Raw genomic sequence first — 26,942 nt, 5'->3', positions numbered from 1 at the left:
GAAGTAATTTGACTATTTTTAACAAACGATGGCAGCAGAGGCGGGAAACTCTTCATGTATGACAGTTTTTATTTACCTGAAACCAAAGTTCATGTGACACTTCGTACAATCATCTTCTGAAAATACAGTACAGCAGTTTGGCAGAAACCGCGCCGGTGAAGCGACCGCCGGCCTGCCCGCCCGTCCGTCGCGCTCCTGGTCAAAAATCTGCTCCGAACACGTTGCACGACTCAGCGCAAAACAAAGAAAAACAACGAAAAGTCTGTTTGGTTTGTTTTGTTCTTTAAATATCCCATAAAAGTATTTCCTTAGGAAAGATGAAGTGTTGTTTGAGCTTATTGGAGGTTTGTACTACCCGACGGATGCTCTATAATCTATTTACCACTGCTATACAGTCTATTACAGGAGGCTGAGGAGGGCTGAGCGGACATGCACCAGGAGTAACGCACAGCTGTCCGTGCACGGAACCGCGACCTGGACGTTAGCATTAGCATCTTCATGCAGGCAGACGGGAGGAGCGATGAGGTGGGACCGGCCAGTTTCCTTCACACATTCGTTTATGGCCGTCGTATCATTAAAAAATGAAGAAGAAAAAAAATAAGATGCATGAAGTTTGATGAGCCCCTGTCGCGGTTTCACCCAACGGACATGCGCTGCCCAAAACACACATGCACAACACCAAACAAAACCAAAGTTTCTGCAAGGAACCTAGAGGAGAGGCGGGCTTACTTGGCCTTTACTGCGAAGAGAAAGAGAGAAAGAGAAGGAGAATCAAAACCCAGACTTTAAAGACCGTCCACACACACACTCCGATCCAAAGGCCATGCTGCAGCCGAGCGCAGGAAGCAAACAAACCAGCAAGTCTGAGGCGAAAACATGCAGCCCGAAGGTTTCTGCTCAGGCACTTCGGGACATTGAAGGCATTTAAAACCTCAAACGTCTTCAAGAGCTGACAGACAGGTTAAGGCCGTTTAAGCATCGTTCTGACTGTCCATCTACTGAGCATGTGCAGAGCTGCTGTTTACGGCGGACGGAGCCCGAGCGTTTCCAGAAAGCTTCCAAAAGTTTGGCGTTTCCACTTGAAGTCGTTGCCGTGTGAACGGGCACACTGGTTTGAAAATGTCGTGTTTTTGCGAAAATGTTTCACAATGAATACCAAAGAAATGACTGTGATCTCAACATGAAGCCGGTTTATGACTTTCTGGTGCAAAATTCAGTGAAATGTTGTTCTGTGACCGTTTGTTTGGGCCAGTTTTGGGCCGCCGGCCTTATGTTTATGAAACGCTGTTTCACTGTGTGAATTTTCTGCTTCTGATCCACGCTCTCTGGTGTTTAGTGTTGGGCTTGAGGGCCGTTCTGTGCGGAGTTTGCATGTTCTCTCTGAGCACTGGGTTCCCTCCCGTCGTATTTTGTGTGACTGCGTGCAAAAAAGAAAACATAAACCAGGAATCTCTCCACGTTTGTACCACCGCCATCAGTTTTCTCTGTAAACCTCATGGAAATCATCACGGCTGCAAAGCTGCGAGCGCACACACGCACGTACACACACACAGCTGCCGTGCTCCAGCATGCAGGGTCAAAGTGTACTCACGCTGTAGGTAAACGGGCGGCGGGCATTGGAGGAAACACACAGTTAGCTATTAAAAAACATGGCCGCCGGGGGCATGCACGGGGGCGAGCGGAGCGCCTGGACCGGCTCTAACCTGCAGGGTACAGACTCTACGCTGTGTGCTATGTACAGATTTACACGCTGTGGTTCGAGCCGAGCTCCCGTACAAACTGTCCACGTTGTGCTCAGCTGCTCACACTGACAGCTTCTTGGTGCCTTTTTACATATTCAAGTACAGTATGTGCACATTTTACATACATTATAAAGACTACTGCTGAATGAAAACACAACAAGGCAAATAAACAGACTGTATAAAACAAAAGAAATCTCTGAATCGTAATGGTAACACGTCTTTGTCCTCTCTTCCCTCAAATAACAGAGGAAAAGAAAATTATACGTATAAAAGTAGAACTGAGTGTGCGTGCGTGTGTGTGTGTGTGTGTGTGTGTGTGTGTGAGGGCTTTGTCAAATTGGTGCTTACCTCAACACTTCCAATGATGATCTATGAGTGTGTGTGTTCACCCAGACGGGGGTTTGTGGTCATATTAACAGCATTGAGGTAGCTGTGTTCTGCCTAATGCAGAAAATAACGAGTTGAAAAGAAAAAAACATGATCGATTGGTGCTCTAGGGGCCAATAAAGTCACGTTTCTGCCCTCCAAAGATAATGTTTCACCACACACGGTCCCCTGGATGGCTTCCTCTTCACATTCTGGTCCCCACAGCCCCGCCCCCCCCAAACATTACAAAATATTACCAATGGTTATAAAAGAGTGTAAGTCCTCTGTACAGCTGAACACACACAGCTCCTCTAAGTGTTCACCACGGCGCGCAAGAGAGAGAGAGAAAGGGCAGAAGCGTGACGGCGAAATGAAACACGTCAGTCATTAAAATATGACTAAAGCTCCCACCTGGATGTGTGTGTGTGTGTGTGTGTGTGTACGTGTGTTTACTGGGGAGGAACGACGCGTTGCTCCGAGTTAACTCTGTTAGATGTGTTTGTTAATGTCCACTTCATACCGGTGCACACTGGGAGGGGGGCGGGGGGTGTGGGGGGTCGGAGGTCAGTCAGGGCCACAGCATGGAGGACACGTTAGTGTCGGTGCTGTAGATCCACAGCACCAGCGGCAGCGACACGGCCACGAAGGGCCAGGAGATGCCGTCGGCGCACGCCGACAGGCCGCGGCCCTTCCCCGCCGGCCTCTCCGCCTGTTTACCGAAGTCCAAGTAGTTCCTGGCCAAAAACTTTAGCAGCTCGTCCAGCAGGATGACGGGCAGCGAGATCTTCAGCACCATCATCCACTGGGTGGTGTCCAGCGGCGTGATCTGGAAGATGACCTGCGCCAGAACATCCAGGGTTGTACGGGTTTGGTTGCTGTTGGCTGCGTGGCCACGAGGGGGCAGACGTGTGCGTGAGGAACTCACCGGCAGCGGCTCCACGTAGAGGATGAGGAAGTGGAGCGACATGGAGAGGCAGATGGCGCCCAGCAGCCACACGTTCTCCCAGGGAGGCATCCGCAGCAGCGACTGGTTCTCCGACAGGCTGCGGAGGAACCGGGACTCTTCATTCACATGGTCAGCCCCCCCACGCCCCCCCCCCTCTCCCGGAGAGACCCCCACCTCCCCACCTGTTCAGAGCGTTGCACATCTCGATGGTGACGAGCACGGACAGCGCCATGGTCATGGGGTAGGGCGACTCGAAGACGTGGCAGTCCAGGCCGTCGAAGTCCGGGTTATCGGCGCCGCACTGGAGGAAGTGGCTCTGTGGAGGGGAGGGGGAGGGAGGGGGGGTGAGGCGGAGGGTCGGTGGGGGGAGGTGAGGGACTCAGACACCTACCAGCTGGTAGAGCGTGAGCTGCGGTCCGTCTTCAGACACGATGAACCACCAGGCGGCGGCTCCCACGGTGGCGGCGCCCACGTATCCTGAAAGCAGCGGAAAACCACCTCCGGTGACTCGACCGTCCGGCGGCACGACGGAGGACAGAGCGGCGGGCCGGCTCACCTCCGATAGCCAGGTATCTGAAGAAGAGCCAGCCGGAGATGAGCGGCTCCTTGGCGTTGCGCGGCGGCTTCTCCATGATGTCCAGGTCGGGCGGATTGAAGCCCAGCGCCGTGGCGGGGAGGCCGTCCGTCACCAGGTTGACCCAGAGCAGCTGGACCGGGATCAGCGCCTCGGGGAAGCCCAGGGCCGCCGTGAGGAAGATGCTGGCGGGACCCAGAGCTCCGGTTAGTCCAGGGTCGAGCCTCGATTCAAAGATGGCGGCGCCGGCGGAGACTCACCACACCACCTCGCCCACGTTGGAGGAGATGAGGTATCGGATGAACTGCTTCATGTTGTTGTAGATCGCCCGGCCCTCCTCCACGGCCGCCACGATGGAGGAGAAGTTGTCGTCGGCGAGGACCATCTCGGAGGCCGACTTGGCCACGGCGGTGCCGGAGCCCATGGCGATGCCGATCTCCGCCTTCTTCAGGGCCGGGGCGTCGTTCACGCCGTCTCCCGTCTGCGGAGAACCAGAGCAGCGGGTTCTGAGCAGGCGAACTCCGGCCGCGGCCGGCCGGCGCTCGAACCCCGTACCATGGCCGTGATCTCGTCAAACCCCTGCAGGAACTCCACGATCTTGGACTTGTGGGACGGCTCGACGCGGGCGAAGCAGCGGGCGTGGGTCACGGCGTCGCGCTGGTCGTACGGCGTCAGCTCGTCGAACTCGCGGCCGGTGAAGGCCATGCGCTCCACGTCGTCGTCCTCGGTCAGGATGCCGATGCGGCGGCAGATCGCCACCGCCGTGCCTTTGTTGTCGCCGGTGATCATGATGACCCGGATGCCCGCCTGCCGGCACAGCTTGATGGAGGCGGCCACTTCCTGCCGGGGAGGGTCCAGCATGCCCACGCAGCCCACGAAGGTCAGGTCCGACTGGGGAGGCAGGGGTTTCAGTCTTCGCTTTATTTAACCGTTCAGCACTGTGACCTCTGACCCTGAACCCCGGATCTCACCTCGTACTCGGAGAACTTGGCCGTGTCTGCCAGAACCATGTCCTCCATCTTGGGGGGGCTGTCCCTGGTGGCCAGGGCGAGACACCGCAGCGTGTCGCGGCCCGTCCCGTACTCCCGGATCACCGACATGATCTTCTCCTTGATGTTCTGGTTGAGCGCCACCTTGCTGTTGCCCACCCGGACGTGGGTGCACCTCTCGATGACCCCCTCCGGGGCGCCCTGCGGGGCACAGCGCACGTCTGAAGCGGCGGCCGGGAGGCGGGACGGCGCTCGCACGCCGCACGTCTCCGTCTCTGCGTACCTTCACAAACATTTTCCCCATGGAGGAGCGGGACTTGTTGGGGGTGCAGTAGACCGACATGGACTTCCTGTCTCTGGAGAACTCCAGCGTGAACTCCTTCCTCATCAGCTGCTTGATCACCTGCAGGGACGGACACCGCCGGACGGGTGAGCAGAACCCGCCGAGGCGGACGGGGAGGCGGGCGGCGGGCGGCGAGCGGCGCCGGCACTCACCGCGTTGCAGGCGTTGGCTCGGTCGATCTTGGACAGACTGTTGACCTCGGTGTCAAAGACGTTCATCTTCTCCACCAGGCAGGTCAGCGCCGTCTCCGTGGCCTCGCCCACCTTCTCATACACGCCTTTCACCTGAAACCAGGAAACGTCTCGTATCATCTGGAAGGTGGAATCATCTGCTCTGCATGATAAATACAGCGGTCGGGCCTCAGCAACAAGAAAACCGGCTTTTAAAATCTACATTTCATCCTCAAAATCTGAGCAATGCAAAAAGTGGCATTATCTCATATTTTCAACAAAACAGGAAATCTGGAACTTGTAAGTCAAACTTCACAATAAAATGCTCATTAAAGTTCCAAGTAATGCAGCTTTTCAGAAAACCTTTGGTGTTATTTCATCGATTTATTAATTTTTGATTCAAGTTCATGTCACACATTTATCTCCTCTGCTGTCAGAGTTTTTGCCACTGCAGCATGAAGGCGTTTGTTGTGTAAAACACATTTTAGTTTAGGATTGGCATACGACTCAGTTTCAGCTTGCAGGGACCGGAGCAGTACAATACTGATTTAAGTTTGAACTTCACAGTTTTTCTTTGTCGCGGAGCAGAGTGTAGCTGATTAGATGTCAATAAATTTATATCTATTCACAAAAATCAATTACATTTGACATTTATCACACTTGCTTGGTGGTTTGGACCAGATTGGAGCCTCTTGTGAGACGGTTTTGGCCCACGGACCTTACATTTGACATCCTACTCTTGAAAAATTATAGTGGAATTTGTGAATTTCACTTTTAAGGCTCAACATAAACTCGTTTCCAGTGACCATTAGGAAACAGTGACGTTCAGTCTTTTTGAAGCAGCAGTGGTTGAACCTTTCACCTTTGACCTCCTCGCTCTGCAGACCGATTCACGGCTGTATGGATGGAGAAACGCGCAGGCTGCATCAGCAGATTCCACACTGATTTCAGATCCTCCAGCAGATTTGTTGAATAAACCTCAAAGTTTGGTCATTCATTGTATTTTTGGACCGTATAAAACCCAGAGAGAACATGAATCTCTAAAAGACGACACGCCTTTTGGACATTTCAAAGTGAATTCCACTGAATTGTGTTTGTTTTTCTTAGAAACTTTGAGAATGTGTCAGTAAACGTCTGTTTCTTCATTATCTGGTCAAACGTGTTTGCTCACACTGGGAGCTGTGAGTGTTTACGGACTCTGTCCAGTCTGCTGAAGCTCAGGTCGGCCTTTCTGCGGCCTGAGAACCAGATGATCGTATACGGCGCTGACGTCACGTTTCCACGGCGCCATCTGGACTGCAAACCGTTTCGTCCCCGCACGTCACATGAGGCATCGAGCGCATTCGCGGTTTGAAGCGACGGCAGCAGGAAGCGTGCGGGCGGCAGACCTCGTTGAAGTCCAGCGACGAGTCGTTACACAGAGCGCAGATGGTGGCCAGCTCCACCAGGGCGTCGTGCTGCGAGGTCTTCACCAGCTTCCCGTCCTGGTACCTGACGACCACAGCACACGTTTCAGTTTCAGGGTTCATCTGTCGGCTCGCCGCTGAAGAGGCCGGATGTGAACTCACACTTCTCCCTCGGGAGCGTAGGTGGAGCCCGTGATGGTGAACTCCGACAGAGAGCAGCCGTCGCTGTCGGCTTTGTTCAGGATGAACATCTGGAAGAAACAAACAAACAAACGCCACAGTTCAGGTTTTTCTGGTATTTTACATGTTGATTTATGTCACTTCGTCCCGGTCAAGACGCACAGAGTGGAAGCACGTCATTTCCTGTTCACCAGAACCAATCGCTCAATCCTGTCACTTTACTCTCACATGTCTCAGCGCGTGAGTTTGTTTGTTTTCAGTGGAGACAGTGAGCTTCAGTCACTTTGAGAGTCCAGTTTCAGTTGGACTGTAGCTTTTTACCGGCAGCGGCCGTTTGAGGAGGCTGCCAGTGTCTGTAGAGACGCAGCAGGTGGCAGCACACACCAGCAGAAACCCCCAGTGAGGCCGGGCGAGGCGCCTCACAGGCCGCAGATTAGCCTGCAGTGTCCCCAGTGTGTGTGTGTGTGTGTGTGTGTGTGTGTACCAGGCTGGGTGGCCTGCTGCCTAATGTGAGAGAGAGATGGGTGTTCAGTTTCTCTGCATAAGTAAACAGAAGAGGCTGCCAGGGAGGCCCGGACTGAAAAGAAGAAGCCGCAGTGCCAGGCCGGCTCCCGCAGGACTATCTCACACACACACACACACACACACACACACACACACACACACACACACACACACACACACACACAGATGACATGAGCCTCAAACCATCACCCGAACATGACATCCTCTCTCAAGCCTCCGCTCCCCTCAGATCTGGACCACATGGGCGTCTGGTTGCGTATTTTGGGAATAATAGTTGTGTAAAAATAACTTTCAGGGTTGATTTTCTGTGTTAGATTCCACCTGAGGGGCTGGGCTGCGTCGAGAGGACGCTGCAAAACACTTCAAAACAAGATAAAAGAAGCCTCATTATGGTGAGACTGCACAGCTTTTAATTCCTTTGAAATGTGACCGCTTCTAATTTGAAATAAATCTTTGTTCATGATATATAAAAGCATCAGACTTGATTAATTAGCGCGCCTACTTAAAGTCTTTGCATCTCCTGATAGAAAACTTTTCTCCTTTCAGTGAATCCTTAATGAATCATCACTGCAGGAGCGCCCGGCTCTGTAATCACACAACGGCCCCAAACTGCCGCTATCCACTGTAAATAATGCCGCCGTCCTCATTCACGCCCAGCCAAGTTTGGTGGGAGCGGGCAACTAAAGAGGATTAAACTTTAATAAATGCTGAAATGTTCTTTTTATGTGGGGCCAGAGCAGAGACACCGAGAGGAGGAGGAGGAGGAGGAGGAGGAGGAGGAGGAGGAACTGCCGGCTGGCTGCTGCTTTTGCAGCGTGATGACGCAAGGTCAGTTATGCAACAGCAGCACTGCAAGTCATCCAACAGCTCCATGTAGATTAGAGAGGCGCGATAGCGAGGTGTCTTCCTGTTGAATAGCCTGAATACCTGATCAAAAGGGAGAGCTGTACTCCCCCCCCCCCCCCCCCCCCTCCCTCCCTCCCTCTCGCTCCCTCGGCTTGCATAAGAAGGATTTTTTGCATTTCTGCTGACAAACGCACCGAAAGTGAGTTAAGCAGCCGCGGCCTGTCTAACTGCCGTCACCTTATTCAAACATCGCGCAGCAACGGCAAACATGACAAAGCACTGACGAGCAAACTGCTCAGCAATGCACCAAAACAAACTCTGTCAGTGTGTGTGTGTGTGAGTGTGTGTGTGGCTTTAGGAACACAGCCTGCCAGCGCAGTCTCACCACGCAGGGTCCGACTACACAGGATGAGCTGAAATGAGCTGCGCTGTCTCTGCTCGTTAAAAAGTCCAGCCATGACGGTTCAGAAAGCTTTTTTACACTCTGAAGAAAAACGACGTTTAAACAACAAAACACTAAACAGGCGGCCGCTTGTATGTCACAGCAAGAATATTTACATCGGAGGAACCAGAATATATCCATTAATCCTCTAAAAGCATTAATTTGATGTCTAATTCAGCCCCGTCCAGGTTATGATCTGCTCTGAGAGAAAACCTCATTTCACCTGTTGAGGCTCCACTGCAGCCGCTCGCTGATGTTCTCCTACCAGCACATTCACTTTCCCATCATGCATCTCTGCATTCCTCTGATAAACCTTCTTCATGGAATCTAAAACATCTGATATTCTCCCTGACACACACACACACACACACACACCCGAGGCGCTCGGCCCTCCTGTTGAAGGCTTGTGTAGCTGTGCTGGTGTGTGCCGGCGGTGAAGCGTGCGACTCACTCTGCACACGGACATCTGGTTGGTGGTCAGAGTCCCCGTCTTGTCGGAGCAGATGACGGAGGTGCAGCCCAGCGTCTCCACCGACGGCAGGCTGCGGACGATGGCGTTCTTCTTGGCCATGCGGCGGGTGCCCAGCGCCAGGCAGGTGGTGATGACGGCCGGAAGCCCCTCGGGGATGGCGGCCACGGCCAGCGCCACGGCGATCTTGAAGTAGTAGACGGCGCCGCGGATCCAGGAGCCGCCGTGGACGGGGTCGTTGAAGTGGCCGATGTTGATGATCCACACGGCGATGCAGATGATGGAGATGACCTTGGACAGCTGCTGGCCGAACTCGTCCAGCTTCTGCTGCAGCGGCGTCTTCTCCTGCTCCGTGGCCGCCATCTCGTCACGGATCTTCCCGATCTCCGTGTTCACGCCGGTGGCCACCACCACGCCCACGGCCTTCCCGGCCGCGATGTTGGTGCCCTGGAACACACAGTCACACGGCCGATAAGATCTCCCACGTCTTTAAATACCAGGCAGGAGCGGGATTTTCCGGGAAGTTCACCAAAAGCAAACAAACGCGAAGTCATGAGACGTCAACAGGATGTGCGATAAGCCGGGCAGATGGGATCTTACAGAGAAGAGCATGTTCTTCTTGTCCTGGTTGACGGCTCGGGGGTCCGGCACCGGGTCGGTGTGTTTGATGACGGAGACAGACTCGCCTGCAAACACAAGACTCACGTTCAAGATCAAGCAGCTCGACACTGCGCTTCAGGAGGAAGAAACAGATGAATAAATCCGATGCTTATAAATAGTGAATAACAGAGTGATAGACAGACGGGTGTATAGATGAGAGGAGTCTTTACCGGTCAGAATGGACTGGTCCACTCGCAGAGTCGTAGATTTGATGGAGCAGATGCGGATGTCGGCGGGAACTTTGTCTCCAACTACAACCGAAAACATTCACCGTTACAGAAAACACCAAAACAAGAGAGAAAGACAAAGAAACAGAAAGGTGTGTGTAGAAGTAATTCAAGACCAGATTAAAGCACTGATGTGAAAATGAAAACGTACAGCTAACAGACGCTCTTCACATCATTGGTATAAATGGGGCATATTTGGTATCGTTGCCTTCATCTCTGCTCTCGTCTATTTGTGCAGAAATGTTTGGTGTTCCTAGAATAAAGTGTGTGTTGAGTGAAAATCCTGTTTGTAGGGCTTTCCCAAAACTCACATCTCAAAATGACGACATAAACTTTATATATCTGTTATTTATAAACTAATGAGGGGGAGAAGAAGCAACAAAAGAAGTTTTAAGACTGAGTCAGGAAGGAAATGAGTGCAGTGTGAAAACACAGAGTGTGTGTGAGGATTTCAAACATGAGATGTGGACTGAATTAGTGTAAATTGAAGCAGCTCATTACAGCCGGATGCTGCGAAACACAACAGCGAAGCAGACTCAGAGCTGCTGTCACGGCCGGGAAACAAAAGGAGAAGCAAAGAAAGAGGAGGAAGTGGAGGCCGGTGGGCCATAAAGGGCCTGTCTAAAAGGAAAAGGCCGGTCTGGAGTCGCGGGGAGAGCAGCCACCCAGTTCAGCTTCCTAACGGCACACAGCGGCGGTGGGAAGCGGGGAAACGGCTCAGAGTGGCGCAGATCGGCGGGCGGCGTCCATATAGGCCACTTCAGGAACACAATGAAGGCAGGATCCGGGAAACCGACAGCAGCGTGCCAAATATCCAGCATGAACACCGACAAAGGTCTGATTCCATGGACCGACGTCCAGATCCCATCAGAGGAGACGCACGCCGTGATTCAAACCCCCGGAGGGCGGAAATGACACCCACAACGTAAAAAAAAGGCAGATCAATGAGTTCCCCGATCAGCTGATCGGGTTTAAAGTGACCGAGCGACGGCAGCTGGAGGACAAACAGCAGAGGAAGAGCAGCTCCTCCTCTCGCTCTCCTGTGCTTCAGCAAAGCTTCGGGCGTTTCTGATAACATCTGAAACAAGAAAAACCTTCACACGCAACACAAAATGGTTTGTTTGAAGTGGCTGTAAACTCCCCGTGTTTGCCTGTTCGACCCGGCAGTCAGGACCGATCAACACTTTAAATTAAAATCAAGACAACTGGTTCACAGCTTCTGAAGAGGGCTGCATCGTTCAGCAGGTTCAGATCGGCTCGGTATTAAGAGAACTGAGAGAACTGCTGCCGTCCCTGTGTCGAGAATCAGTTTCAGAGAGCGTCTAACTGTCTCCGTGAGACGGTAAGCCACAGTGGATTGTAATAATTCCTAATGACATTTATCAAAAGCGCATTATGAAACACGCTGCCTGCAGTGACTTGACTCAAATGAAGAAAAACAGTCTGGTTCTGGGTTTAGTCATCCGAAAAACTGAAGAAAGCAACACGGCTAAATTTAGAGCAGGACAACAACTGTTGGCGTTCTCCGTCACTCAGTGAGACTCATTCAGACGACGGAGAGGAAAACACCGGGAAGTTCAGTTCCAGTTAGTTTGATCAACAGCATGGTAGAAACAGCACAGAGTTAGACGTTAGAGCCACAGATATTAAAGATTAAAGACATTATTTCGGAAAAGAGTGAATGTCTGACATATTTAAAGTTAAATACAGATGTTCAAAAACTCTGGTCTGTCAGCGAGCAGCTTTCTCTTTTTAGTGACGTTTATCTTTTATGGTCAAGAAGGTCGTCTATGTTACTGTAGCAGCTTTCTGTTGTCAAACAGTGACATCCAGTGGTCCCTGGTGGCCACTACAGCTATATTTTGATACAGGATCATTTTAAATAGAAGTTATAAGGCCTATAAAAGTTTCACTTACATTACAGAATAAACGGTACATTTAAGAAGAAAAAGTCCAGTGTTGACCACGACATCGACAGAGGGAGTGTAGAAGGTGAAGAAATACATTTTATGTTTCATGATACAACAACTGGATATACGGATGAGTGTTGACCACAGGGCACATCGAGCTAAATCTACTCAGAAAAAACGTATGTAAGTTCTGTAGCATCTACATATTTTGATTATGTCAATATAAACCTAGAATTTCAACCACTGCAGGAGGAAATCTCTCGAGTCTGTTGTGCTTGTTCATGAGGGACTGCGTGTTTCTTCATGTTGTATTATAAATAAACTTTAAACCACTAGGCCATCACACAAATTACATTATCAGTGCTAGAAACAAATGGGGAGGGAAAAAAAGGAGACACACAGGAACAAAGCACGACATGTTTTCCTTGGAAGCCACCAAGCCTGCAGTCACATCCTGGACGGCCGCGTCGCACTTCCTGCGCTCGGTCACTGCTTTTGAAGAAATACAACCTCGGACGGCGCAGCGCCAAGAAGCGAGGCTGCGGGGAAAGGCTCGGCGCCGCCGCGCTCGCCAACGGGCCGAAGCGCCTGCAGACCCAGACCGGGTGACGCGTTCCAGCCTGCAGCCTCCCAGAGGTGCCTTTTGAAATGGACCTTTGAACAGCAGGCGAGTGCCAGTTCAGACGGGCACCGGCACCTGCTGTGTGTGTGTGTGTGTGTGTGTGTGTGTGTGTGTGTGTGTGTGTGTTTGGTTTACCGCGGCCAGGCCCCCCCGGGGGCCGGCCGGGAGGCTACATGTGCTGATGGCAGCTGAACAAAAGGCTGACCTCCTGTCGCGTTGAGTGGGCCGTTTCTGAGCGGTCAGCATTCAAAGCATCTCGCAAAAGCTTTCCGACGCGTCTCACCGCCACCGAGCCGCTCACACGCCTGCAAATACTTTATCCATATTTATGTATTAATGACGGCAGCGCCGCACCATCTGACTCCCAAAACACGACCAGCTTCTCAAGAGGTCCAGGCTGTGCTGAAGGTCGGTCAGCTACTGAATGGAGGCCGTCACGCCATGAAAAAGTTCATTCATATCTGGTTAACTTTATTTTTTTTGGGCAGACAGAAAAATTAAAAGTTGTCTTCTGTCCTAAACAGGCCCTCTCATAAATGACACACACAAACACACCTATGATGCCATTATAGTCCATTGAAGTTTTTCTTTTTTTCCACATTTAAACTGTGACTAGAACCGTGGCCTTTAGCCATGTGTGACCCCGTGGCGGCGGCGGCGTGCGAGTTGGATAAACAGCCGCCGCTCGCCGCCGCTCGGTGGCAGAGGCAGATCTATCAGGTGACGGCTTCTCGCCGCTGCAGATGCAAACACTTGTCAGATGCGGTTGATACTCGTCTGCGACCCTGAGTTATGTAAGCAGCGTCTCCTCGCTCGCTCGCTCGCTCTCCCTCTCTCTCTGCTGCCTTCTTTGTCCGTCATGAATCTTAAACAGCAGCGGCAGCGTGCAGCCGTTCCTGTTGCCGTGGCAACAAGACCTCCTGTCCCAGGACTGGGAGCTCTCGAAACTCAAAACTGCCCACATCCAGTGAGGAGGACAGGCTGGTTTCATAGAGGACGCTGGAACCCAGCGCTAATCTGTGAGCAGAATTATATCATGAAAGATCGAACCACTCAGTGGATTTTCTCTCTCTTTTTTTTTTTTTGAACAGGAGTATTGAAGCTCAGCCCACACATACATGCTGCCAGCAAATTTAGGAGGAAAGGATTTGAACCTTGGGTTTCTGAGAAGAGAGAAAAGCATCTAATGAAAGAGGAAAACTGCTGAAATCAGAAAATGGCATTAAAATACGTCTAAAAACAAAAGAATATAGTTTCTAATCTGTCCTCACAGCTGAGGATGTGCAGTCGCAGGCTGTTTTCCATCGACATGATCAATGAGTCAGTTTCTAACAACATCGGTTTCATGAGTTATTTTACCATGAAAGTTGATTCCTTTCCAGACTATTTCTCTTTTAGAGGTTTAGGATTTTGCTCCCTGACCGATCCACCCAGTGTTTACCCCGCCTGGTCCAGACGCTGCTGTCCCTGAACTCCCTCCATGTTTGACGCCACATGTCCTGCAGCAGTCCCGCGGCGGCGCTGAAGGTGGGAGGATGTTTTCACCAGCAGGAGCTCAACTTGAGTTTTCACGGCTCGGATTAGAAAGAGTGAATATGTGCGAACAGCAGGTGGGAGGTGCGCATTCTCCCGGCGTCCGGGGTCGACCCCTTCGGCCGCGCCGCCTCGTTAGAGCTTTCCACGGGTTAAATTCTGACATCTCACCACCTCATCTGTAAGCAGGGAGCGTGGCTGGGATTCCCAGCAGTCAGAGGGCCGAGCGGTCGAGGAGCGGCTTCAATAATGTAACACACGAGCCCGTATCACGACATTCAGGCCGGATCACAGATCAAGTTCAATGTCAGACATGTAATTTATCGACATCTTGCGCGCTCGAGTGCTGCCAGGCTCTGATCCTGCTGCGGTCGACCTCTGGCCCATCCTGTCTGGACTTCGCTGCATCGAGGGTTTTTTTTTTTTTTTTTTTGTCTTTTGTCTTCCCCCCTCGGACAGAGGAGGCCAGCTCTCTCTGGGTCTTGCTGACAAGCGAGGGAATCTCTGCCAAAAGACAGTTCCACAGTGAGAGCGGACGCTTGCCAGACCACATTAAATGCCACATACTATCCGTGGTGTCTGGAATCTCAGCGGAGGGAGCGGGTGCTGATGGGTCGGGCCGCTGTGCATCCAGTGTGGTGGGGTGGGTGGGACGCTGATCCACAAAGTGCTTCCCTATAAGGTCATCTCTCTACAGCACAATGGGAGCAGGCGAGAGATCCCTCCCTCCCACACACACATAGACACACACACACACACACGAACTCCCCAGTGCTCCCACACAGCCCAACTTCAGAGGCAGCAGCAAACAAACCCACTGAGCTCTGCTGCTCAGAGAAAGAAGGCCAACATCTAATTCAACAAGCCGTCCGCACCAAGCTGCAAACCGGCAGGGAATAAAAAACAAAAAACAAACACTGATCAAACCAAAATCCAGTGAAAAGACTTGGTGAAATCTGCATTCGGCTCCTCAGGTTCTTCTCAACGTAGAGAAACATGGAGAAGAGAGACAGTGAGCAGCGGCAGTCCCGTATCTCCACAGTCTGGGACTAAACTAAATCCACTCAGATGTCAGCGCTCAGCCCCACAGGACGGAGTTTATCACTGACCGACTGAAGGTTTTGGCCGTGCAGAGCAGGAAAAGACCTTCCGGCAGTCCTGAGCTCAAACGCAGGCTGCACACCGCCAGGACGACTACAGTCCAGGCTGCTGCTGCTGTGTGTGCTTCGTCCACATGATACCGAGGCTCCTGATCGGTTAATCTGGTCTCTTCAGACTGAAATTCATCCAATCAAATCAAATATCCAACAGCCAAGAAAATCTGTTCGACATCAGGTTTTGCAGATTTTTCACAGGCAAAATCCAAATAAAAAAAAAGCATCATGACAAAGAAACGGTAGGTCACACCCGTGTAAAATGAAATATGTATCTATTAGCCCAACATTTACTCAAGAATACCTGAAAATAACTTTACTTGTCACCAGAACCCAAAATTTCTGTGACAGCAAAACAAAATACTTTGAAAAGTGTCTCGATTTTTATAATTTAGGGACATTTTGCTTAAAAAATACAGCAGTAATGGAGGTTTTTCTGTGCTGCTGTAGCACCATTCTGTTGTCATACAGCGACATCTAGTGGTCCCAGATGGCACGTACCTGCATACTTTGATCTATATGCTAATAAAATTGCAATCACGCAAACAACAACAACAAAAAAGTGAGAGTTACAGTACAAAAATATACAGTACTCTGCTGCTCATCCCACAAAAGCAATCATTACAAATGTAAAAATGAGAACCTTACTCCACCAAACACAGGCATGCTAACGTTTTGACTATAGTTTAAATGAATCGCTGCTGCCTGCTGTTCAGTTCCAGGTCTGAATATTCTGCCAGTGGAGAAATTAGGAAGTGATAAGCGAGACTGAACAGATCTGTGTGAAGCTGGTCAGCGATCGGGTCTGAGTGGGAGGCGGAGCAGCAGCAGCAGCAGCAGCAGCAGCTTCCTGACGGAGAGCGGCACAGATTGGCTGCAGGCGGTTCTCCTCGGCCACGGAGGGCTCGTCTCCCTGCGTCTCCTCTCTCACTCCTCCTCTGCATGGCGAAGGGTCACTTCGGAGCCTCCAGATATGTAAAACGCATTAAAAACTCAGCCTTTCAGGAGTCAATGTGAGAGAAACGTGGAGGATTTGGGAAGCGAGTGGGGCAGACTGGAGCTCCTCCTCCTCCTGGATGCAGGATGAAAACATCCGGCTTTCGCCTCCTGCTGTGCTCCTTTTAAGTTAAAGCCTCAGAGCCGCTGACAGCAAAGCCTCCAGCTACCTTCATCAAGACTTTTTAAAGAACTGGGTCCCTAATATGCGAGAGGAGAGCACGTCTGAATCACAAGTTTCTCTTTAAACTCCAGCCAAGCATTCATTCAGGCTCTCCGCGCTCTGCCGCGGGTGCAGCTCATTGATTGGAGCCTCAGAATTAGCCGTGTCGAGCAGAGGACGTTTGCTGAGGTGAACAAACACATCAGAACACTTGATTCTCTGCTGCTTCATTTGTCCTTGTCAAGGTCGCACAGGAGTCCTGCTGAATGCTGTCCCACGTCACCCGGCGTAGCAACGCTCCCCGGAGCCGGGTGGGAGGGGCGTGCATGGGCCGGGACCAGACACCTGTCATCCTCACCGCTGTCGCTGCCTCTATAAATACAGCGCGCCATAATCTGCACGGCCCGAACCGCGGCTAAAAATAAAACCGGCCGGTATGCGCAGAAAAAAGGACGGCATCACTTTGGGTTAAACACAGAGTGGAGATAACGGCGGTGTGTGAAGGACTGTAAGCATTCCCCTGCAGAATCACGTGTGTGTGTGTGTGTGTGTGTGTGTGTGTGTGTGAGGATGGGAGGATGGGAGGTGGGGGCACTGCTTAAACTCAACGCCGTACAGCTGAAACATGCTGACCGGACCTCAGCAGCGTGATTCGCTCCAGCAGGAGCGAGTTGAGTGGGCGGCGTGGCGACAGACCGGTCACACGTCTGGACGGACAAACACACACACACACACACTCTCACACACGCGGTTTAAGTGGGTCTTCGCAGCGTTTGCGGCCAGTCCGCTGAGACAATAGGTTAATAGGAGCGTCTCAAAATACATCCCTCTCGCAGGGTGAGTCACCTCTGCGGTGGCACTTGGGGATGGGGATGGGGGGGGGGGGGGGGCTAAATGTGCTAAATGTAATCCATGACCATACCTGGACTCATCAGCTCCGTCCAGAGGAGGCTTTACCTGAGGCAGAGCCAAACGCAGCCCAGGAGGCACCGTGCGAAATACCTCCATCTCTAAAAAAAGCCGCGTACGGAAAAACCCCTCTTTCACGGCCAAACAGAAACGCTCTTGATGGCAGCAGCAGGGGCATCAAATTGACAATTTTCTGTGAAGGTCAAGGCTTATTCTTAACTTTCCACCCTGTTCATGTGATTTCAGGGTTTGTCTGGCTCCGGACCAGTCCACAGATCAGAGCACAGGTCTTTTGTCAGGGACGCTGGAACACACAGGGTTAGTTTTCAGTCCTGCTAAATTTAGTTGAGCTTTTATTCCCAGTATTCGTCTTTGGCTAAGCAGTATTTGTGTATCTGTGTTTGGGTTCGGAAGAAACAGGTGATTCACTAAAATATCAAGCGTAGCTTCCTGAAAGACATTTTGGTTTGACACATTGCTCCTAAATAAAGAAACCGTCGATGATCTGCTTCTATTTCATAATGTGAACGCTGCATGAAGTCAGTTGATGAACACTCCTGATCAAACATGAATGAATGAAGAGTTTCTTTTTGAATTTTTTTTAGAATTCAGCCTAAAATTTGACCTGAATCATGATGTTGAGTACAAACTGGAATCAGGGTTACTTTCTACATATGTGGCGTTCCACAGGGATCAATCCTGGGACCTTTTAACTGTTGCTTTTTTCTCAACAATAACTCAGACTGCAGCTCGCCATCATTTCCAATATATCTGCAATAATGCTCACTTTTCTTTTCTTTGAACTAAAAACATAAAAACAATGAATACTTGTTTCAAAAATAGGGAACTACTAACATGTAAAATCACCAGATAAGAATTAATGAACACGGCACAAGGTCAGACGAAGGTCAACTCACCAGCGACCTCCACGATGTCTCCGGGGACGATGTCTCTGGCCTTGATCCTCTGCACCGTCTTCCTGTCCTGCCGGTAAACCTTCCCCATCTCGGGCTCGTACTCCTTCAGCGCCTCGATGGCGTCCTCGGCGTTGCGCTCCTGGTCGGGACAAAATGACTTTTAATGATTCAGCGCCACGTCGGACGTTTTGTTCCCGGGAGGATTTCGGTGTTCAGAGTCTTTTCTTCACCATCATCAAGCAGAGCACATCTCTCAGAAATGACAGCCCACACACGGCTTTCTTTCTTTTTTTAAAATAAATAAATAAAGCGGCATTTGAGCGACACACAGAGAGCAGACTGCTGATGGGAGCTGGCAGGCTGCTTCTTGTCAATAGGAGGCCTTCGCAGAGACAAACTTGAGACAGAAATAACTTTGAGCACACAGTGTTTATCCACAGTGCCACCCATGTCTTGGAGAAGTGAAAATCAGCAGCTCGGAGGGAGCTGCCGAGCCAAAACACGTTTAATCAAACACCAAGTCTGACCAGGATGGAGATTTTCAGTTTTTCTTTTAATCTTCGGGTTGGAAGTTCACTCCACTAATTACAACATGTTTTAATATGGAGGTGGTGAAATGTGTGACTTGGTAGGAGAGCTGCGGTTAACTGTGCCTCTTTAATTTCATAAATGCTACATAAACCACAGATTTGTGTGTTTATGTGTTTAAAAATCCTGGTTTACGGCTATAAAATTGAGGAAATCCAGCATTTCACTTGGATAATTTCCACATCCAGCAGGTTTTTCCGTCTCCCTCACCTGCCACACCCCGACGATGGCGTTGGCGATGAGGATCAGTAAGATTACAAAAGGCTCCACGAAGGCTGTGATGGTTTCTTCCCCCTCCTCAAACCAAGCCAGGACCTGAAAACAGAGCGGCAAAAGGCATCATTATTCCTCAGGCGTCCCCCCCGTCAAGAGAAAACAGCGGAGGAAAATTCACAGAAGTCAAAATACTGACAGGAACCGCTGCAACAAATTAAAGTGAGATGATTTAATTTAATGGGGTTTTTTTATTCTCTTGTGAGAAGTCCGAATGAATTCATACGTCCGTAAAGTGATGAGTTTTCTGGCTGTAATTGTCTCTGATTGTGTGTCTGACATGAGGATCTGCACTGGCTTCTCCAGCATGTTCAGCACTACGACTGTGAACAAAAGCCGCCACAGCAAATGAATAGATGATGGGATACGACGGCACATAAAGGCAAATATTTCCTCATACATATTTATCACTATAGATTTTATGAACGCTCGGAGGAGGAATCGAATCTCCTTCAGGAACTCCATCACTGTGAGAAGGCAGTTGGGACTCGTTAGGTTTTCAGTCAAACTTCCACTCGGGTTTTTAATCCTTTTCATTTCAGGCTGAATCTCATCGCCAGCAAGTGAAAAACGTGGCTCGAGGTGCTCCAGCGTTCGCCAGGAGGGAAAACAAATGTCTGTGTCTTGAACTCCAGCCTCGTTTGGCTCTCTGCTCGCCAGAAAATCGTCCTAAAATCATCCCGTAAGTCGCAGGCAATTAGTTAATCTCCCATAATGTCATAAAGCAATCAACCTCAGAGAGACCTGAGAGTCTGGAAGCCAGAGACATTCAGTGCAGAAGCCCGGCGCTCCCGAATGACGTGACGCAGAGAAGAGATTTACGTCCTCGGCCTCGACTGGAAATAATAACCGCCATCATCATGGTTCAATAACATTCCTCTAATTAGATTTTCCACTTTAAGAAATGTCAAGAAAATGAACCGACTTTGATTAACAGTGCAAAACCGCAAATATAATCTGTTTCCAGAGAGAAGGGAATTAAACACCAGAGCTACGACGACTGCCTGTTTAATAAAAAATGGGAATTAGCTCATGTTGATGGACCATTTCTGAGCCTTCAAAAGCAAAGAATGAAGCCATGTTCAGCAGATAAGCTGCATCGAATACACTCTAAACCCAAAGCTTCTGTATGAATGGAAATAAATTAAAAACAGTCGAACGGTCTTTGTGCTTGAAGCCGTGTTCTTTGTTTTAACAGTGTTCTTTCTCTTGGCCCTCGCTATCAGCCTTGTTGTTTCACTCATCACAGTGAATATCGCTCAGGTCTTTATAGCAGTAACAACACTATTATACTGTAGAAACATTCTTGTTCCTGTAGTTGTATTCTTGTTCCTTGTTTTTAACCTTTTTTCATGCTTCAGTCATGATTTTATGTTTATATTCTCATATATCTTCAGTTTTATTTCTGCAGCTGTTGCTCTTCATGTTTGTTAATATAAATAATTGTTGCTGAAACGTGTTAAATGTGTTAATTTTTTTCCTTTTACGCAGATTCCTTCAGTGACAGACTGAAAACTAAAATGAACAATCGCTCCAAAGCCACTGCTTGATTCATTCTGTCAGGAAACCTCAGCCGTCGGGTGGTTTAAATAGACTCAAAGTGCCGACAGAATGATAATCCTGAGCTTTCTTCTCCCGTTTGGACATCAGTGAGTGCATCTGACGTCAATCTGAGAAACAATACCAGTGCAGAGAGTTAATAAAAAAGCATCCAGCTGGTGTAAATGAGGATAATATACACACAGACGTGGAATCTGAGCTTAGATGGATTTCTTTCTGCTTGGGGAAAACACAGGTGATGAATATTTATTAAGGATCTAATAAAATCCTGAAATCAGATCATTCAAGCGGTGTTGTAAACAGATATTCGTCAGACTTCAGATGAACATAAATCGCCCCTGATATTCTGTCTTCATGTAAACCAGAGCGAGACTCGACCTGAACCGCCGCTCACTCTGTGTTTATGCTTCCTCGTGCAGCGGCGGCGAGCCTGGCACTCTGACGGCGCCCTGACCTGCTTCCTAACTTGGTGCAGAGGGAGTGCGAGCGTGGCCGGCCGTGCACGTGGGTCCGTCTGACAGCGGGACCTCCCACTGAGGGACCGGGGCCCAAATTTGGTGTTGAGCGGCTCCGGCGGCCCGTGGGACAGCCGCCGCCGACACCTCGGTATCACCTGACCGGGGCAGCGCACGCCACATTCCAGCCCGCTTATCGAAGCGCCCCCCCGCCGCCATCTGTTCGCCGAGTGAGCACTTCTGTCCAACAACGTGAGAAAGGTTTTTATAAAAACAGTCTCGCCGCGCCAAGATTTAAACCAAACACTGAAAATATGTGAGATTTAACCTTTCAGGTGGTTAAATTTATCCAGAAAAGTGTGATTTTAGAACTGAAATGAGGAAAATTAGCATTTCGTTTTGTATAATTTGGTGTGAGAAGACTCTGCTGTTACAGAGCCGCAGTGCAGCATCGAGCATCTCTCCGTCTCGCGGTGGGAGTCGGCGTCCGGAGTGTGTGTGTGTGTGTGTGTGTGTGTGTGTGTGTGTGTGTGTGTGTGTGTGTGTGGGTCATTACACAGCAGTCACTCAGGCCTGACAGCTCCGGCGTCTTACTCGGCACGAGGCGAGAGCAACCGGATGCTGCTGGCTGCTGTTGTCACCATTCCTCCGAGGGGCCGGCCGCCGCCTCAGCTGTTCACGCCGAGCCCGGCGAGCCCAAGACGTTAGCGCCGGCGGCGCTAAGCGCTAACACCGGCGCCCCCCCGCCGCCTCCGTGTAAACACCCTGTTAGACTGGAGGTGAGAAGACGCAGCTATCTGCAGGATTTGAGTGGACTGGTGGAGGATGGCGGAGGTTAAAGGTTAACGGGGGGGCGGGGCATAAGGCTGCTCAGCATCATGTCTTCATTCATTTAAACTCAGTCATCTAGTTTGACTTTTCTACTTTTCTTCATGTTATTTTCGAACTATTTCTGTTCTAAGTAATTAGTAATTTCTGCTTCATCGGTGCTTTTCTTCAAATTGCATTTTTTAACATCTTTTACAAACACACCGCATGTCTCCACATCAAACGGTATTCCCAGTCTGGGTTCGCAAACTCAAGTTAACGAGTCAGGAGTTGAAGAGAACATTAAGAACATCACTTATTCCATCATTATATCTGGTTTTACTGCCTTTTTAAAAATCTAATCCACCTCATTTTCTCTCAGTCTTCCCAGTTTGCCTTTCAAAATGCTTCTTTTCCTCCACGGTTGTCTCATATCTTCTGTTTCTTTGTATTTCTTTGTGTTTTGTTGCAATCATTGCATCAACTGAAGCACTTTGAATGAATTAAAGTCTTCTGAGAAAAGGTTTTCTTTGACCGATGCAAAGTTTTCCCGCACAGACAGAGACGACCCTCGCTCCTGCTGTGTGTGGAAAACGTTGGTATTATACTCACAAAAGATATGCAGGCGGCCAGCAGAAGAATCCGAACGAGTAAATCTTCAAACTGCTCCAGGACGAGCTCCCATAAAGACTTCCCTGCAGAGACCGAGTCAAAAAGAGAGAGAGGAGCGAGTGAGGGAACACTCCAGGTGACAGGCAGGAGCGGCGGCGGCGGCGGCGGCTGACAGCAGCCATTACCTTCCTCCGCCGGTAACTCTGTGCGTCGTACGGACGTGGGAGTCGATCCAGGAGGAAACAGCAGAGAAAGAGACCAGTTAGCGACTGACTGGAAAGTCCTGCTTCACAGCGGGACTGTCTCCGAAAGAAACCATGCAGAAACCCCGACGTGCAGCAGGAAATGGCGAAGAACAGCGGACCTGAAGGTCAAAGTGTATCTGAGGGGAGCGGGGTTCACCCTCCATGACCTCCCAGGCGGTATTAATACGAAGCAGCTGTTTGGGTCGAGGACAGGAGAGATTAACTCCGGCAGATATTAAGTTACCGCGGCGATCCTGCGGCCGCTGTTCAGCATCAAACCCTGGCAGATCCCCGGGTACCAGGACCCGTCAAGGTTACTGCGCCACACGGACGTCAAGCACGTCGAGGGGCGCTTCAGCTTTTAGGCGTCCGGTCGCCTCGAAACTCTTTCATCGGACAAATTTCACCTTTTTTTTTTTTAACCGAGCTTTGAGATGAACGCCGTCCAGCATGGATGCCAGACGCCAGGAGCACGCTTCTGTTTCACATCAGCCTGCAGTTTTATATGGACGCCATGTTTCTTCCATGTTTACGACTGTGCTGAAGGAGAAGATGAATGAAGGAGGTTACCTGACCGGAGAACGGGCCCAGAGGCGGAAAAACAAACAAACAAACACACACTTTGGGTCGACCAACAAATTTCGACTGTTTCTAATTTATGTATTTCTAATACATCTGGTTTCGAGCAGGTCTTTCCCGTACAGACTGTAGATGAAATTTCATTTTGCGTTTGGTTTATCACTGTTTACTGACTGAGCTCCAGTCCTAAATAACTAAAGAGACGCTGTAAAATACAGGCTCACTCCGCGTACCAGTACCTAATACAGTAATGGTTTACAGCAGACGTGGGCAACTGGCGGCCCGCTGACCGCACGAGGCCCGTCTGTCTGCTCAATAAAATGATTCCCTAAAAAGGTGAGACAGGTGAGGAGGCCACTGCACCACATGTGAAGCCAATGGAATGACTTTAAATTACTGTAAATACTGTAAAAAAAAGAGATTAATGCATTTTACAGTTAGAATAATCAAATACATGCATGAAATATGTTACAATTTGGTCCCAGATGACGACATTTCTGTCAATCCCTGCTTTATAATACAGTCTATAGTATAATATTCCAATATTCCAGTGTCTCTCGAAACCAGGCCAGAACCCCACAAGTGTTAAACCAGCGGAAGCAGACGTTTACATGTGGCACACATAGCCAGGGCACTGGCGCGAATACAAATGGACGCATTAGCTGAGGGTTTATGGTCACTGTGTGAAACTCAGGATACTGCGGCGCGTAAACACTCCATTCAGGTTTCTGAACAGTCCGTGCACGGTGAGATCGATGTGAAGCTTTTCATCCTCCCTCACTGCGAAGAACCCACAACCAGCAGCCGGAATCCGCCTCAGCCTCTTCATTTAGGCTCGGCTGTGATCATTTTCTTTCACTTATTCGAGCTGGATTTATATTTGGTGAGATAAAATACAGTGGCATCCCAAGTGCGTGATGGGAATCAGGGTGACGCCTTTTCCTACTGAACGTGTTAAATTATACTTCTTTATCAGTCCCTTCGGGTAAATTCCTTTAGGACTTGATGGGCAGCCACTTTTAGGCTCTCAGGGGAGCCGATGGAGGTCAAAGGTCATGCTGTCAAGTCCTCTTCTGGACCCTGTTTGTGTTGAGAACAGGAGAATTCTTTTATAATTAAATGTCAAATAAATAAAAACTAATAAATAGAGGGCGGAGTACAACCTGGATAAATCACACCCAAATAGTCCTACTGGCTTTAAAAGAATGTTTTGGACTGTGGGAGTAAACCAGCGCTCAGGGAGAACATGCAAACTCTACATAACCCCTCCGCAGGCTTGGTATCGTCCCACTGGGGGGCTGGTTAGGGTTAGGCTAGCCCTCTAACCTCCAGTCACTTCTGCGGGACCTGCAGGTGTTTTCACCACACGTGCGACAGATAAACAGCGCGCTGCGGCACGTGCTCCCAGGTAATGATCGACCTGTTACACCGCAATAAGGGGGGGGGGGGGGGCTGGAGGGACCGACGGGTTCAAGGATGCCTTCACACACCCTACCCCCCCCCCCTCGTCGTGTGTGCGTGTGCGCGTGCGTGTGTCGTACCGTTCAGGCCCCATTTCTCCCGCTGCCGCTTCACCTCGTCCAGGGAGAGCCCCGTGCTCTCGTTGACGCAGAAATAACTGTAAACTTCTTCCACACTCTTCGTGTGCGCGTTCTCCATGGCGGCTGCTTCACACACGCGCACTCACACTCACACACACATACACACTCACACGCACACACCTACAGTCCACGGGAGAGACAGAGAGGGTAGAGAGGTGGTGGAGGTGGAGGTGGTGGTGGTGGTGGTGGGGGGGGGGGCTCCTCCCGAGACGCTGTCAGTACTTCAGCGGGAAGGCAGCACTCTCAGAGCGGACACGAGTCCCGCGCGCTCCCGCTTCTTCTCCCGGGGAACCGGCACTGTGGACTCCTCGGGCTCGTGCTCGAACGTCCGGGGGCGAACCAAGATGGTGCGTGTGTGTCCGGCGGCGCAGAGAGGACCGCATTCACCCGGTCCGGGGCTCCGTGCGTGTCGAGACCCGCTCCTCCTTGTTGTGCCCGTGTGCTCGTGCGTCCCTCACGCGGCGCAGCGCCTCTGTGGCTCCGCGCGCTCCGACGGGCTGCTTTTATCAAAGCGCCGCTCCGCTGCTCCGCTTCCCCGCGCGAGGACTCACACCATTGGACGGAGGAGGGAGGGAGAGAGAGAGAGAGAGAGAGAGAGAGAGAGAGAGAGAGCAGGAAACGATGAGAGGGAGGCAGATACTCCCGCAGCCCCCCCTCCTCCATCCCACCCCTCCCTCCTCTGCCTCTTTCTGGATGTAAAACCAGGAGCATCGCTTTGCATGAGCTCCAGGGAAGCGTCTGCTGTGTAGTCCTGATACTTCAGGACCAGGACCAGGACCAGGACCAGGACCAGGATCAAAACGTGCATTACCTGAATCACACCCTCTTCCACTGAGAATCCGTCTCCTGCTGGTTCAGAACATTCGCAGCAAAACTCAGTTGTCTCTGTGTCACTGTTTGATCTCTTAATAATCTGAATAGATTGTGCAAATGTAATGCCATTTTTACTTTTCAAATCACAAATGATAGAAAAGTAATAAGCCTGGTCATATGGAGCTGATCAATGATCAATCAATGTGTAATTGCAGTCATATAAGTCATACAAGAAACCATATTCGGTGGCCATTTTGGACGCCACCTTGAATGTATTTATTATTATACTGAAATTATGAAGTGGAATGCTGAAACTTCTAATCAAGGACTTCTTTGTTCAGCAGCAGAACTGGTTCTTCTTCAGGTTTACATTTCAGTAGATCTCAGAAGTTCCATCTCAGTCAGGAGCAGTTTCACCATCAACATTGCATAAACCATGGCGTTACATTTCCAGCCGTGTTCCACAGAACGGCATCTGATCTAGAAAGTTGAGGAGTCATATTTTAAGACCGCATCGTAAAATCTTCACCCTCGGCGCAGCGCTGTGACAACAGGAGGATCAAAATACCTCAATTTAACAAGGAATCCAGTGGGAGCAGTTTCAGCTGCCTTATTTTGAAAGAGCCATTTTAATGACACATCCTGACCCATGGGCTCAGACACAGGGGTGCAGTGGTTAGCAGTACTATACCAAGAAGGTTGTGGGTTTGAATCTGGGCTGGCCTTTTCAGTGCAGCGTGTCGCATTCATCTTTTCTCAGGATATACTCTTGAGAAAGTACCCCAGCTTCAGCGCACGGTGGTATTGTGGAGTTAAACATGTCGCTGTACCATCGTTTATGAAAGCCGTTCCAAGTCTGAAGCATGTTGGGTTGAGTCATGGGACCGACTGCAGAACCATGCCTGGTATAAGATTTATAGTGTCAACAGCACATAGAGTCATTCGAAAATGTCTCTCTTGAGCTGTTGGACCTCTGCTGCCCACCGGCTCACTGGCAAGAATCACCGTAGCAACCAGTGTCAGCGGGCGACTGGCTGATTGGCGATGGTCGTCTTCCCGTGTCAGTCGGTGGCGGCATTTCTGAGGTCTGTGGTTGTTCCAGGACACAAAGAGCAGAAGCAGCAGTGAAACAAACCAAAAACTTTTCTTCTCTGTTTCTCGTGTAATTTATTGTTCAGCCGCAGCTGTAAAAATAGACACATTTATGAGTTTTTGACACGAACACGTGGCGTTGCACTGAAACACCCACACGTTTTGCTGTAATGCCTCCTCACTCACACTTCGCCGGGACTCTGGTGTTCTCCGACAGGAGTGAGCTCT

General features: G+C 50.2%; 1 protein-coding gene across 3 annotated transcripts; it reads right to left on the bottom strand.

The window, feature by feature from the left end:
• Positions 1–46: 46 nt before the first annotated feature.
• On the bottom strand, positions 47–25,311 carry atp2a2a (ATPase sarcoplasmic/endoplasmic reticulum Ca2+ transporting 2a). Of its 3 annotated transcripts, none has more exons than XR_003932528.1 (21): positions 24,750–25,311; positions 22,570–22,587; positions 22,385–22,467; positions 18,888–18,992; positions 18,090–18,228; positions 9,829–9,909; positions 9,599–9,684; positions 8,981–9,445; positions 6,699–6,787; positions 6,519–6,621; positions 5,113–5,244; positions 4,901–5,020; positions 4,600–4,818; positions 4,184–4,519; positions 3,889–4,109; positions 3,611–3,813; positions 3,446–3,531; positions 3,237–3,370; positions 3,034–3,151; positions 1,592–2,946; positions 47–739 (listed from the first exon to the last, which is right to left on the bottom strand). XR_003932528.1 is itself a non-coding variant. In XM_030104097.1 (21 exons), exons 1-21 carry the CDS (start codon positions 24,865–24,867, stop codon positions 726–728), a joined length of 2,991 nt encoding a protein of 996 aa, XP_029959957.1. In that variant the 5' UTR covers positions 24,868–25,310; the 3' UTR covers positions 47–725. The 3 variants fall into 3 exon arrangements, 2 of the variants coding, with proteins under 2 accessions (XP_029959957.1, XP_029959956.1); XM_030104097.1 differs by having other exon boundaries at positions 2,826–2,946; positions 24,750–25,310; XM_030104096.1 differs by having other exon boundaries at positions 47–2,946.
• Between the last annotated feature and the right edge of the window lie 1,631 nt (positions 25,312–26,942).

This window comes from Salarias fasciatus, chromosome 12 (genome assembly GCF_902148845.1).
Source record: "Salarias fasciatus chromosome 12, fSalaFa1.1, whole genome shotgun sequence".
Taxonomy (NCBI): domain Eukaryota; kingdom Metazoa; phylum Chordata; class Actinopteri; order Blenniiformes; family Blenniidae; genus Salarias; species Salarias fasciatus.
Note: the sequence above shows the minus strand (reverse complement) of the source record. Positions and strands in the feature narration are given on the sequence as shown.

Coding starts and splice junctions, on each gene's coding strand:
- atp2a2a (XM_030104096.1), bottom strand. CDS start 24,867: ATGGAGAACGCGCACACGAAGAGTGTGGAAGAAGTTTACAGTTATTTC. Junction 18,993..22,384: donor TGGCCGCCTGCATATCTTTT/GTGAGTATAATA, acceptor CTCTGTTTTCAG/GTCCTGGCTTGGTTTGAGGA. Junction 3,152..3,236: donor ATGTGCAACGCTCTGAACAG/GTGGGGAGGTGG, acceptor GTTCCTCCGCAG/CCTGTCGGAGAACCAGTCGC.